Genomic DNA, 13,474 nt, shown 5'->3' with positions numbered 1-13,474 from the left:
ATTGCAAAATAATCATATTTGTGCGTAGTAGTGTATCTGGAATTTGTTTTTCAAGGGGGAGGGGAGATGGTCATGATGTTTCTTACATGCACATAAACTACCATACTAGGATTGCCAATGTGTGCTGAAACTAAAGGTTGTGCACCTTTTTTATCCGCAAAACCACACGGAAATATAATTCGGCAGAATTCATACAGTTTGGGAGGGTTGGAGTTTCAAGTTTAAAAAAAATCCAAATAAATATTATTTTAAATTTAAACTGTATTAAACTGCAAAAAATTGCTACGTTTTTTATATAAACAAATATCTTTATTTGAAATTTTATATTATCTTAACGCTCGAGTAATAATACACCTGATGAAGCATCTTCGCCAACTAGCAACAATTTTAAATCTTTCAGCTGGTATGATGCAACTTTCGACAGAGATTACTATTGAAAAAGGCATGAGGAAATATTGCTCCACAATATGAAGTTTTTTTATTCATCGTGAAATTAACTGGACAAAGCTACATCCGCAATTACAAAGCTCAGTTCGATAACTGCTATTGTAAAAAATCGAAAAATATTGGAAGTTTGTAGCTACCACTAAGCATTTCAACCGTTTTTAAAAAAGTGCTGTGAGATATGAATAGAAAATTATCACTGTAATAGCTGAAATTCTCTTTAACAGTATAGGGATAAGGTGAAACACTTTGTATCTCACGTGTAACCACAACGGACCTTTTTTAAACTTCAAGAGATCGTGATCTTGAGTGAGACTTTTGTTTTCTAGCACGAACAACAAGTCATAAGAGCAGTCGATTAAGTGCTGTAGATGCATTTAAGATGTAACTATTTTTGATATAGATAGCTTTATGTTACTTGCTCGGTTGGTTTCACTCACAAATGTAATTCTTCTTGCTGCTAGAAGGCAGACTAAGAACAATATTTAGTAGAAAGTTTTGAGTTTTGATCAAAAAAATTTGAACCATTTAAGTTTTAAATTTTTAGACCACGTTTCAAAACGAAAAATACGAATCGTTTACATTTAAGCTGTGGATAAGGGGAGCAAAATATGCAACAAGATTCTGTAAAACATAAACAAAAGATTTGTCTGTTAGGCAGTTGTAAGTTCAAACAAGACGTTTCTTTTTGATTTCATGGACTGCAAATAATATTTTTAAAGAAATCTAACACGGATATTGACCAAAATGCGTACGCCTACTTCTTTCTCTATAACGCAGTTTAATTAACGGTTTTTAAATAGTTCGTTCAATAAGTTCACGTCCACTTACTTCTATTTTTATTGTTTTAAATAACTTAAAATAATAACTGTGATGTAGTCAATGGACCCATTCCCATCTCTCACGACCACTGTCTCTCAATAAAATAAAGTTTTGGTGTTCTCTAAGGAATACTCTGTCTAAAGCAACAAAACTTAAACATGTGCTCTCTCTACCTGCATCAGTGTGAGATATCATGTATAACATTTACGGCAAGTATTAGGTTTTAAAAATTTGAACACGAACTTAAATCTTGACAAATTTCAAATTGTTACAAGACATTAAAATTGCTGTCTAACTATCATTTTTACCTACGAAAATAGAAATTTGACGTCAATATATGAAATTAAAATGTAGCTGACGTGCGTCTTTTTAGGCAAGTTACACTTATCCAATTCTACTCTATGGCATGGCACTAAATCACCATGGAAAGAGCGAGCAGACACATTTTGTAAAGTTTTTTATAGTAAGCAAACTTTTTCTGCGAAATGTGCTTGCCTGAAAACATACAAAATAACCTATCACTTGGTCGCTTCATTCGAAAAACACCGCCAAAAAATCTGTAAAATGGAGTGTTATCGTCTTTTAACAACGCAGACTGAATTCTTTATTTTCTGTACGGTGGACTATCTGTTTAGCTTTTGGACATTGAGGATGATTTTAAATTAATCTGAAAATATTGTAACTGTGTCCAAGAAGACTATTTTGTACATATTTATGCCTGATAATAGGGATCGACTTTTTTTTTGGCAAACTCACGACTCCTTCTAAGGAAACATTCAATGATTTATTTCCGAATAAAATGTATGTGAAAAGTACTGTTGTATTTTTTGATGTATTGGGGGAAACAAAACCTACAAAGGCAGCACAATGCTTTTCTTTCGAAGCATTACGTAAAAGGTTTTTCCACAAGATGTGCAAAAGACAATCATTTGTCTTTGCCATTAAGACAATTTATGTACCGCCCGTCTGATTTAACCTCAGACAACGTACCAGTGGACACTACAGAGTCCAAACAATATTCCTCATACTTTTTTGCTTTAAGTTGATGTTACTTTTTCGGCAAATGCTTAATTTTCTGTGTTATTTAAAGTATTTTGAAGCTTTGAGCCTAGAAAGCGGTGTGAATGTAATTTTTTACGTTCATTTAGATAGAATTCATTCATTTGATTATCCAAAAGATATGTTGCATTGAAAAGCACCCGGGCAACGCCGGGTAATAAGCTAGTAGTTATAATATTTGGAAGAATGATAATCAACCGTTTGAGTATAAAGTTGAATACCTTTGTGCTTGAAAAGTAAAAATAATAATTAACAACATATAAATTGCAGATTACTACAGACACGCATTTCAGGATTGCAAGGAACACCTATTTCAATGCAAAATAAGTGAGCTTATGGATGAAAAGATATTCAACAAAAGCAAAGAGTCAGAAAAGCAAGCAAGTAAAAATAACGGATTAACAAAACACCAATGAAAAAATTATAAACCAATAAAAGAACCAATAGGAATGCAAATAGAATAAGCAAAAGCATTCTCACAGGTACACAACAAACGCAAAAAGAATCTGGCTGGAGGAAGATCCTTCCTCTTTGATGTTACAAAATGAACTATAATTGCTTTATGCATCTAAACCTAAATAAAATATTTTTGATTACATTTCTACCGGCATATTTACTTGCTGTTAGCCCTTTTTATTTAAAAGAATATTTATCATAGAAGAAAACATTTTAAATTTTCAGGGTAACTCTCACAGAGATATCATTTGCAACTTTTTCAAATGAATGACGTCATTCAATTGATAGGGGTTCAACGGGTAAAAAAATTAACGATCCTCTGATAAATGGGTGATTTAAAAGAAAGATATTGCTCATCTCTATTACTAAAATTTGTTAGGGTTTTTAATAAATGTTTAATATTAAATTTGAATATGCATTCTACTCTTTCAAGCAAAATAATAATAATGTTTACTTTTTAGCTTCCAACTTTATGGGCCAGTTTTGAAATAACAAACACAAGACTTATGAAAACTATGCTGTTTCAACTTTCTCAGTAAGAGTTTTATTTATTTATTTTTTTAAAGTAATTAAGATTTTTTTTTTAAATCCAAGTTTTAGTTTTGAAAATAACAATCATTACATTTCAATTACAATGTTTCTTAAGTGTTCAGAATTTTTCTTAATAATGGTTTTTTAAATATTTGAACTTCATTTAATGCAAATCATGAATGATCAGTTTGTCTCCCATTAAGATTGACTTTATATTTGGACAGATGTTTCCAAACTTCTTAAGCTGAGAAGATGGATAGGAATAAAATATAACAGTAAAATATGTGCATACAAATACACAGAAAACATTAATCACTGAAAGCTTTGAGCCTTTTCAATTGGATGGTAATTTGTGGGGCATAATCAACAATTGACATAATGAACTTCATTTAATGCAAATCATGAATGATCAGTTTGTCTCCCATTAAGATTGACTTTATATTTGGACAGATGTTTCCAAACTTCTTAAGCTGAGAAGATGGATAGGAATAAAATATTTAACAGTAAAATATGTGCATACAAATACACAGAAAACATTAATCACTGAAAGCTTTGAGCCTTTTCAATTGGATGGTAATTTGTGGGGCATAATCAACAATAAACATCTAACAAACTAAGCCTATTTAGTGTTCAATTTGAGGGGAATTGAATACAGAACACCCCTCCCCCGATGATTTAATTTACATTCTTTAATAAATAATATGTTGTAACTGATGTCTGATTTCTCAAGTTTGACCAGTATTCTAGATTTACTATTTCACAATGCCGCCAGTTTAATTTGAAATTAAGGTTATACTAATTAGCAGGCTTCAAAATTAAGAGGAGGTTCTGAACTCGTCAGATTTGCCTTTCTTTGTACAATGTTCCATAAATACTCGAAGACAGCTGTACCCGGGGGGGGGGGGACACCTGTTGGCTCGGGCCGGAAGATGGGCCCAATATTTTTAAAACTAGGCATGAAATATAGAGATAAACAATATGGAGGGGGCTCGTAAAAGTCATTTGCAATGGGCCTCAAAATTTCTGTGCACGCCCCTGAATCAGTTTTGTCACTCAAGAATGGTGTTTATTCTTTGATATTTTTTATAGGAGTGTAAAGAAGAGAAACTGAGCAGTAAGATAGTTGTTTGACAACTCAACCCAGATAGCTTGAAAACGGCAAGTCAATTGCAAACGGTCTATTGACGGTTATCAGTTAAGACATTTCATCCTGATGTTAAGCCCCTATCCAGATTTAAAGAAGCTAATCCAAAAAAAAAAGATTTTTTTTAATAAGGAAATTTTATTCAGTGCATTCCTGTTCACATCCAAATTGCCAGATAGAAAGCTATGAAAGCAGCTAAAAATAGCCAATCTGTGTGATCAGTGCTGGATCTAGAAAGAAGTAAACTGTGGACCAGGCCCTGGTACTGTAACTGGGGTGGCAAATTCACTTTATTTTTATGGGGGGGGGAGGCATCATAGAAACTAAGTACAGGGAGAGACTGGGCACATTCAGTAGGTCTCAATTAGTTTATTTTTATTGATATTTTTTTTTTTTTTTTTCAATCTATGACCAACAAATAGTACTTATGGTTCTACAAATCCTAAATAAAATTCACTTGGTAGTTATATTGAACAAATTTTCTTGCAGAAAGTTATTTCAGCAGTGTTTAGTAATTTTCAGAAATCATTGGCAATTGTTTTGTTCCTGTCAATGTCAATGGTTTTTTTATGATTGTTCTCCCCCCCCCCCCCTTTTGTTTTATTTCACCATTAGGGCTGTCTATAAATAATATTTTTTTTTTCAAAATAATTGACCTCCCCCTCTTTTCACTCTTCACCTTACCCCCTCCTGTCCACTTGTCACACTATTTTTTAAAAGCATATTTTCATGAAAAAGATGTTACTCCCTCTCACCACTTAACACAAATTCATGAAACACCTCTCTCTCCTCGGAGTGTGGCATCATTTATAAAAGACCTCATTTCATTTAAGGCTTGGTGTTTCATTAAGGTGCTAATTTTCATTTCCTGAAAAATTTTGCAGCATTATAGTTTGGGCAAACCTAACCTGCCACATTATGAAGGCTATGCAGATTTTAATCACAGTATTACAACACTTTCAAGTTATTTTTGATCCAACTATAGATAGGTTAAATCTCTGCTATTTATTGTGCTTTACAAATGCTGCTTTATCTGATGGTATGTGTCAATACTGCTGCAGAAAACTTTTAGTATCACACAACTTTGATAATATGAAGAGTTTCAAATGATAACATCAATACTACAAAAGTATAAATTTGTAAAAAATACTAAATGTTTACATGTATAAATATAATTTATTATTCTTTTAAATAAGCAATAAAGTTAAATTACTTTTCAGCAACATTATGTCATATAATTAATTAGTTTTTAGCAATTATTTACTTGTTTTAAATTTATACAGTATTGATTATGTTTTTAATTTCATTTTGCATATGTACCAAACATGTTGCAGGTGTGGATTAGATGATCTCTTAAAAGCACATGATTTTTGGTCAAAGGAATTTTGCAAGCTACGAATGTTCTTTCTGAAGTTTGGTGGTTCTCGTTCTTTGAAAAAAATATTAAAGGTTTGTGCTTTTAACACCTTTTTACATAATGAGTTTTTGTATTTTAACCTGGAGAAAGTCATTAATTAATTTTAATCTTGTTGAATAATGTACTATTTATTTAATCTCTTACTAATTACAATATCAAAGGGCAAAATGCAACCTTTTAAGTGGACAGAGGACATTTAAGCAGGGGCGTGCACAGAAATTTTGGGGCCCGTCACAAGTGACTTTTCCGGCCCCTTCCCCCGACTCCATATTGTTTACCTCAATATTTCACCCCCTAGTTTTAAAAATATTGTGCCCCCTTCAGGCTCGGGCCAACATGTGTCCCTTCTCCCCCCCCCCTGTGCATGCCCCTGCGTCCAAGCATACCCTTTATGTCAGGAAAAGTCACAATATTCTTTTAGTGTATTGCTTTTTGCATTCTCACATTTTAAAACTTTTACTTCTACTTTTAAGCCTTTAAAACTGCACTAAAAGTTAATAAATGCTTTGGCTCAAATAAAGCAAAATTAGCGCTACAGTGGAAGGGACATTACCAGGGCCTAACGAACTAAAAATGAGGCTCTATGCCCATAATAGTTAGGAGGCCCCTGAAGGCTGTGTGGCAGAATGGAGTAGTTGATTTACAGGTTTGAGGTTCGTTGCAATGCATTTTGGGGGGCCTCTTTGTCTATCACAGAACTATGTAAATCATTTATCATGTGCATTTATGAATCTCCTTCGGGATCTCTCTTAATTGTGTCATGGAAAATTCGCTACTGGCAGCAAAATGAATTAAAATTATCCTTTAAGAAAGTTTTTTTTCCCATTAACAGGTCATTACTTTTAACTATTATTTTTAAAATGCTTGTATTTTTCATATAACAAATGCTATGCAAATATTTAGGCCCTGGGTATCACTAGCCCTATCTATGGGTTTCTTCTGTGTGAGTCTCTTTTCCAGACTATTTTCAACGACTTCATTTGAGTAACTTTGCCGAATGTCTCGCTTTTTCATCTAAATTTTAGCTCCTGAATATGAAACACTTAAACTATAAATATCATATATATATAGTAATAAATAGTAATTTTTTTTTTCTTTTTTTCAAAAAAAAATTAAAGACAAAATGTGATGATAATTACCAGTTTGCTGTCCACAACTTCAGACAAAAAAAAATTATCATTTTGTCTTTTATTTTTCCCTACAATAGAGAAATACTGTTTGACAGTTCCGGCCAATGGTGCTCAACCTACGACCCGCGAAGCTGATCTGTCTGGCGCTTTTTTTTTTTTTTTTTTATTAATTGAAAAGCATGAATAATGACAATGTTACTAATTTGGATCCAAATATTCATAAATTGGTTTCTGAAAAACAGATACATTATAATAAAAGAAGCATAGCACTGATAACAACCATCATTGGTTTTTAGTTTTCGCTCCTTTCCATATTTTCTCATGTTATTTAGAAAAAAATTAAATGTTTTGAAATTTTATGTGACTGTGTTTTGGCCCGCAGGAATCATTCAAATTAAATGTTTGATTAAATGTTTAGTTCCATGAATTCCTAATAGATGGCGGGGTAAGTTAACTTATCAAGAGAGCGCTGACTACCCTATTGTGGGACTGTTGTAATCAGAGAACTGACTTTTGAATGCTTTTTATTTCGATATTCAAGTACACAATTAGATTTTGTAGGATTTTTCTAATGGGTTTTGTTTTCCTTATTTCTTCAACATTTGTTTTTGTTCTTATTGTTGAAGATAGTTACTTATCTAAGTAACTAATTTGATTTGTCATATTATTAAATTGTGATTGGGTTTTTTTACGTTTTTATCATAGTATTGTTTATTGGGCAATACATTTTAAATTGCAGAAAAAAAACACTGCATTTGCTAAAGGGCAGAATAACGGTAGCATGGCTGCTTGGTGAGTAAAGCGATTAACCATACAGTTGAAGGAATATTTTGAGTTTTAAAGCTACTGTTAATCTTTTTATTTGTTTTGGCGAATAGTTTTAAAATCCAAAAAGACTTAAACGGGTTTTTGAAGAGGCGTGCACTCATTTTGCTTGGGGAAAAATGATCATTTCAACATCAGAAGAGGGAGGAGGGGGCGTCGATTTTTTCTACTCAAAGCACTTCCTTTAAATTCTTAGCATGGGCATCGCCGTGTGGGTACTGCTAGTGATAACATAATGACAAATTGTACAACACTTATTATTAATCTTCTACTAGCCATTGAAAAAATGAAATGTAAACTTTTCTTATGCTCTTGCAAATGCCTACCTTTTCTGTTTTTTGGTTATGTGTAAAAACTTTTTTTTTTTGTACAGATTTTGGTATGATTTTTACGAAGTTTTATTTTTGATAGTTTCTTTTCTTTTTAATTTATCACCACTAATATTAACAAGACTACTAAGGTATTATTTATTGTTATTTTCTCAGACTATGGCTAATGCTGTTCTTATATATAACATTCAACATGTTGTCATTGATAATCTTCAATTCATGATGAATATGGAAGAGTATGGATCTTCAATTGATCAGTTTAGGAGACAAGACCAGATATTTTCAGCCTTTAGAGAATTTGCAACAAAATGGAATTGCCATGTTACTTTAGTGATACATCCTCGCAAAGTAAGTAAAAGAAATCTTGTTTAAATTTCCTGTTTCACTTAGCAGCTGCCTTTCTTGATCATTGCAATGTTATTATTATTATTATTGCTGCTTATTGTTATACTGGTTAATGTATTAGTAATGTGATGGTTGTAATGATACAGGGGTCTGGCCAAAGGATATTTGGGTCCGTTAACGGACCCTTCACAAAAATCCGATCAACCAAAACGGACCTTTCACAAAATCCCGATCAAACAAAACGGACCTTTCACAAAATCCCGATCAAACAAAACGGACCTTTCACAAAATCCCGATCAAACAAAACAGACCCTTCACAAAATTCTGATAAACAAGATCGAATCTTTCACAAATTGTTAATTGAAAGAGCAAATCTGAAAGCAAAACAATGCATATTTCTGTGTATAAACCGATAATTTTTGGAACCTTTTTTGAAGTCAAATTAGAGGGATCAGCTTATACAAAATCGGCTAATTTTGAAAGAAAAAAATCGGCACTCTTGCGATGCTCCTGCAAGCGATAAATAATTGCTACTGCCAAATAAATATAATGGTTGTTTGTTTGTTTTATCACAGCTAATTAGCAGCGGTGTTGTTGTAAATTTTTCTGAAAAGGCATTGGTAAGCACTCCCCCCCCCCCCCCCCCGCTCATGATTTAATAAACAATAATATATATCTGCGAAATGAACTTAGAACTGCAAAAGGATAGTAAGGGTGAGGAAAAAATATGATCGCTTCAGATAGGGTTACCAACTTCAAAATTATCACCACTTAGCATCTGGCGTTGAACCTTTATAATGACTTGATTAGAAAATATTCTCATTTTACTAGCTTGTCAATTTTTGCGTTTTTACAGTGCGGTGCGATGTTTAATTGTTATTTTGGGAGAAAATTATATGGGTTTTGATTTTTCGATGCTAACAAGGATGATTAACTTTAAATAAACTCTTTTAATTACCGTTTTTTTTTCTTTAGATATCTACATTTTGAAAAATGCAATCCTTTAAATCTGATATGAGAGTCATATTTTGTTCTTTTTTCGAGCTAACTTCGCTTTATTAGGATGCAAATAAATGAAAAGTCTCTTTATTTCTGTTAGAACTCTCATTTCAAGTTTTTAAAGCAAAATTCCATTTTCTGTTATGAGTCAAAAATTAAAATGCTAAATAGATGGTTTATTTTATTTCATTTATTTATTTATTTATTTTATTTATTTTTTTTTTTTTTTTTTTTTTTTTTTTTTTTTTTTTTTTTTTTTTTTGCTTCAACTGTGTCCACAGATGTTAATGAAATGTTTATCATAGGACTCTAAAATGCAATTTTAAAATAATTTTATCAAAAATATTTCTTTTACAAGTCGTTTTTATACTTTTGATGCCTTCACTTTGAGAATTGCGAACTCTTTGCATCCGCTATCGGAATCCGATTTTTCGAATTTTTGATGTTTATTACGTTTTGTTAAGAGGTAAACAATTAAAATAACTTTTTATTTTTGTTAAAATCACGGAATTTATACGTTTTAAACGAAATTCTGTGCTTTTTAAGAGCGTCTTGGGTCACAAAGTTAAATGCTGAACCTTATTCTGAATTTTTTTTTTTTTTTTTTGTTTTTTGTTACAATTATTTTAAATACTGGACAGAAACATTTGTAGTATAATTTAACAAAATGTAGAATGGTAGATAAATATTGATACTTGAGAGAGCGATGCCCCCCCCCCCCCCCCCCCCCCCCGCCAAATATCAGAAAAACACTCCAGAATGATATTCTCGACATAGAAGAGGAAAACACTCAACTTTAAGTTTAATTGATGCAGTTTGTGCCATCTCTAAATTATAAAATTTTGTTTTAACAAAAAAAATTTTTTTTTTTTGCGAAATTAATTATTTTTTACAAATCTTATTCATTTTTTCACAAAATTATTTAATTTTTCACAAAAAACGGACCCTGTGAAAAATCCTGGACAGACCCCTGTGATATAAAAGTACTTAACTATTTTGGTCAAAGTTCTAGGCTAAACTCACTTTAAGCCCAAAGCAAAATGTTACAGGAGACTACGAATTTTTATGTGACTTTTTTAACAGCAAAAACAGCCATTTCGCTATGCTCAGAACTTCTGTAGCACCTGTACCTGTGGGGAAGCCAGGGAGAGGGGTGCTCTTTGAAGCGTTTTGAGAGAAAAAAAAAAAGAACTATTAATCTCTGAATATAACAGGAGGTATGATGGCATCAGTGGGATACATGGGGATAATGGGCATGATATAAGAGGATTCTACTGTGTTTACTGGATGTACAGTAGCAATTTTTCTTGTTTATTTTGAAAGAAAATTAATTATAATTTAGTCCATGATATTCAATTTAGGAACCAGAATATTCAGAGTTGAATACAAACTCAATAGCTGGCACTGCTAAGGCATCTCAAGAAGCTGACAACATACTTATTTTACAGACAACCAAAACTAGACAGTATCTACAGGTATTGCAGTATTTTTAAGTCTTGATATCTATCTTTGTGATTATTTGTTATTGTAAAATCAGCTTAAAATGTTCATCTGCCATTTTATCTTTATGGAAAGGGATATTATTATTAACTAGAAAATCACCCATCAAGGTATGACAGGTGAAAATTGATTCTCTTCTTCTACATTTTAACGAAGCAATTGCTTGTTAGGGTTAAAATTTCGATTATAAAAATATTACCAAACTCCAGTGGATTAAGGCATCCATGCTCCAGTAGATAGCATTCATAGTTGACCGCTTTTTTGTTTATTCATTCCCATGAAATGACAGTCTTCAGCCTTACCAGTAAAACAGTTAAGTTACCGGATCGAGTTCAGCTTTGCATAATAAAGCTTTTCTCTGCATGTTAAACATTACCAAAACATATTATCAATTCAAATTATCATGCTGTGGCGCGAGTTTCATTATTGAAACATACGCGTGACTTGATCATTGGCTGTTATATATATGATTTTTTTTTTTTTAATTTGACAGACCAATGAAGAATATTGGGTTTTGCATTTTCTGTGAAGCAATCAATTCTTCAAACATCATTAATCCTCAAAAGTGCTTTGCCTGTCTCATATCAGTTGCTAATTGTTCATGATTAGCAACCTAAATAAAAGTATTAAAAAATTTAAATGTTATGAAAAATTAAGAATCATAACTTTGTTTAAGCACCAAAGATGATTTAACTGAGATATTGGAACATAGTACGTTAATTTCGGAACTGATAACCTGAAAAATTGTCTTGAACTTTTTATTTTTTTTGAGGGGGGGGGGGGGGGGGGCTATTACAATTTATACATTAATGAGACAGTTACAATGAGGGGATTTTTTTACTTGCTAATTGCTCTTAACTATTTTCAGGTTACGAAAAACCGATTTGACGGCCACAAAGGATGTATTATCCTAGACTTCAACAGAAGTAATCAGACATTTAGTGTAAAAAAAATAAGTTCTAAAACTAAAGAAGATATACGGTAGTTTTTCTGTTCCAGAAGTCATAGATTGCATTTAGCGAAACCTGTACTTTGCCTGTGATATTTTGTTTTTGTACTAAGTGTTTTGTATTTGTAATAAGGAAAGTGTTTGTATTTGTTTTATAAATAAAAGAGTAATTTTTCTACCATCCAGCCACATTATGAACTTTTTTTGCATTACATTATTTTAATTTTACCTAAATATTTATTAAAATTATTTAGAGTATATTTTAAGATATATAAGGGCCAATCTCACAGTTATAATATGCAAATTTTTATGGTTGTAATGTATTTATGTTATAAGTTTAAGTAGGTTGACAACATCGAGGACTACTGAATACAAAACAGACTACATAACATGATATGAGGCATTCTTATTTAAAATTGTACTTATCTGAATTCTTATAAATAAAATGTTACACTGATCTTTTGTGTACAGATTGACAATGTTCTGATTTATCTCGATGGATATAAAATGTCTCTTCTATAAATTTCATCATTTTCCTTTTAATACTTTCAGAATACAATTAATAGTTTAATAAAAGTAAAAATTGTTTCATTTCATATTTTAATATTTTGTGCGTCAAAATGTCATTACCCTCACTTGTCCCTACTGTTAGTGAAAAATAAGAAAACCCTTTTTTTCAGCAAACAAACAATAAGTTCACATTCAAAATATTTATTAATATAATGCAAAAAAATAATAATTTAACTTCTATTAAAAATAATTTCCTACCAAGTTTTTTAAGCTGAACCCCTGTGAGACCCCCTCACAATAGTAAGTTAAATCCTAAAGAATTGCAATAAATAAAAAAAGCTATGATAAAAGGTTCAGTAGTTAACAGCTCCAACAAAAAAGGAACATTGCAGCATATTTTAGTCTTCAAGTAGTTAAAAATTTGTCTCTGGAATCAATTTGAATTTAAGAAACTAGGTGATGTTTTTTACATGTGTCATTTTCTAAGTGAAATTTTAAAAAAAAGCATGAAAACTGAATACAGTAAACTCCCGATTATCAGCGGTCGGATTATCTGTGGGTCCTTTCACCTTTTTTTTCTTTTTCTTTTTTTGAAACTTGTGATTGTGTTGTTGTTTGCTTTTAGATTTTACATATATATTTTATATTCAATGTTAGTATGTTATGTTCATTAATATCAATGTTATAATTTGAATGAATGTGTGTCATTAATATCTTTTATCTATTACATACACTAAGTATCTTTTTTTACCTATTATTCAGATTATCTGCGGTTTTGCTTATACGCGATTACCGGGCCACCCCATTCCGCGGATAATCGGGAGTTTAGTGTAATCATAAGTTACGTGTTTAGGAATATTTCAGTGCTATTAACATCAGAAATCGATTGGAATGATGGAATGATCATTAAAAAAAAATTTTTTTTTCCTGGGGTTTTCTGGAGACATTTATTTGCACTTGGGAAAATCTGAACGATAAAAACTAATTTGAAAGGTTTTTGTTTCAAATGAAACT

At 31.5% G+C, this 13,474-nt stretch overlaps 1 protein-coding gene across 1 annotated transcript in view; it reads left to right on the top strand.

Annotated features, from left to right (window-relative positions):
* Positions 1 to 12,003, top strand: part of LOC129224966 (twinkle mtDNA helicase-like) — a 32,349-nt gene extending 20,346 nt beyond the window's left edge. The window contains exons 9-13 of the mRNA XM_054859513.1: positions 3,243 to 3,316; positions 5,791 to 5,905; positions 8,314 to 8,505; positions 10,863 to 10,976; positions 11,870 to 12,003. Of these exons, the coding sequence (XP_054715488.1) occupies positions 3,243 to 3,316; positions 5,791 to 5,905; positions 8,314 to 8,505; positions 10,863 to 10,976; positions 11,870 to 11,986 (612 nt within the window). The 3' untranslated portion in view covers positions 11,987 to 12,003. The remainder of the gene's footprint in view (positions 1 to 3,242; positions 3,317 to 5,790; positions 5,906 to 8,313; positions 8,506 to 10,862; positions 10,977 to 11,869) is intronic.
* Positions 12,004 to 13,474: the final 1,471 nt, after the last annotated feature.

The sequence above is a fragment of the Uloborus diversus genome, chromosome 6 (genome assembly GCF_026930045.1).
Source record: "Uloborus diversus isolate 005 chromosome 6, Udiv.v.3.1, whole genome shotgun sequence".
Classification (NCBI taxonomy): domain Eukaryota; kingdom Metazoa; phylum Arthropoda; class Arachnida; order Araneae; family Uloboridae; genus Uloborus; species Uloborus diversus.
The sequence above is the reverse complement of the archived record's forward strand: the minus strand, read 5'-3'. Positions and strand labels throughout refer to the sequence as shown.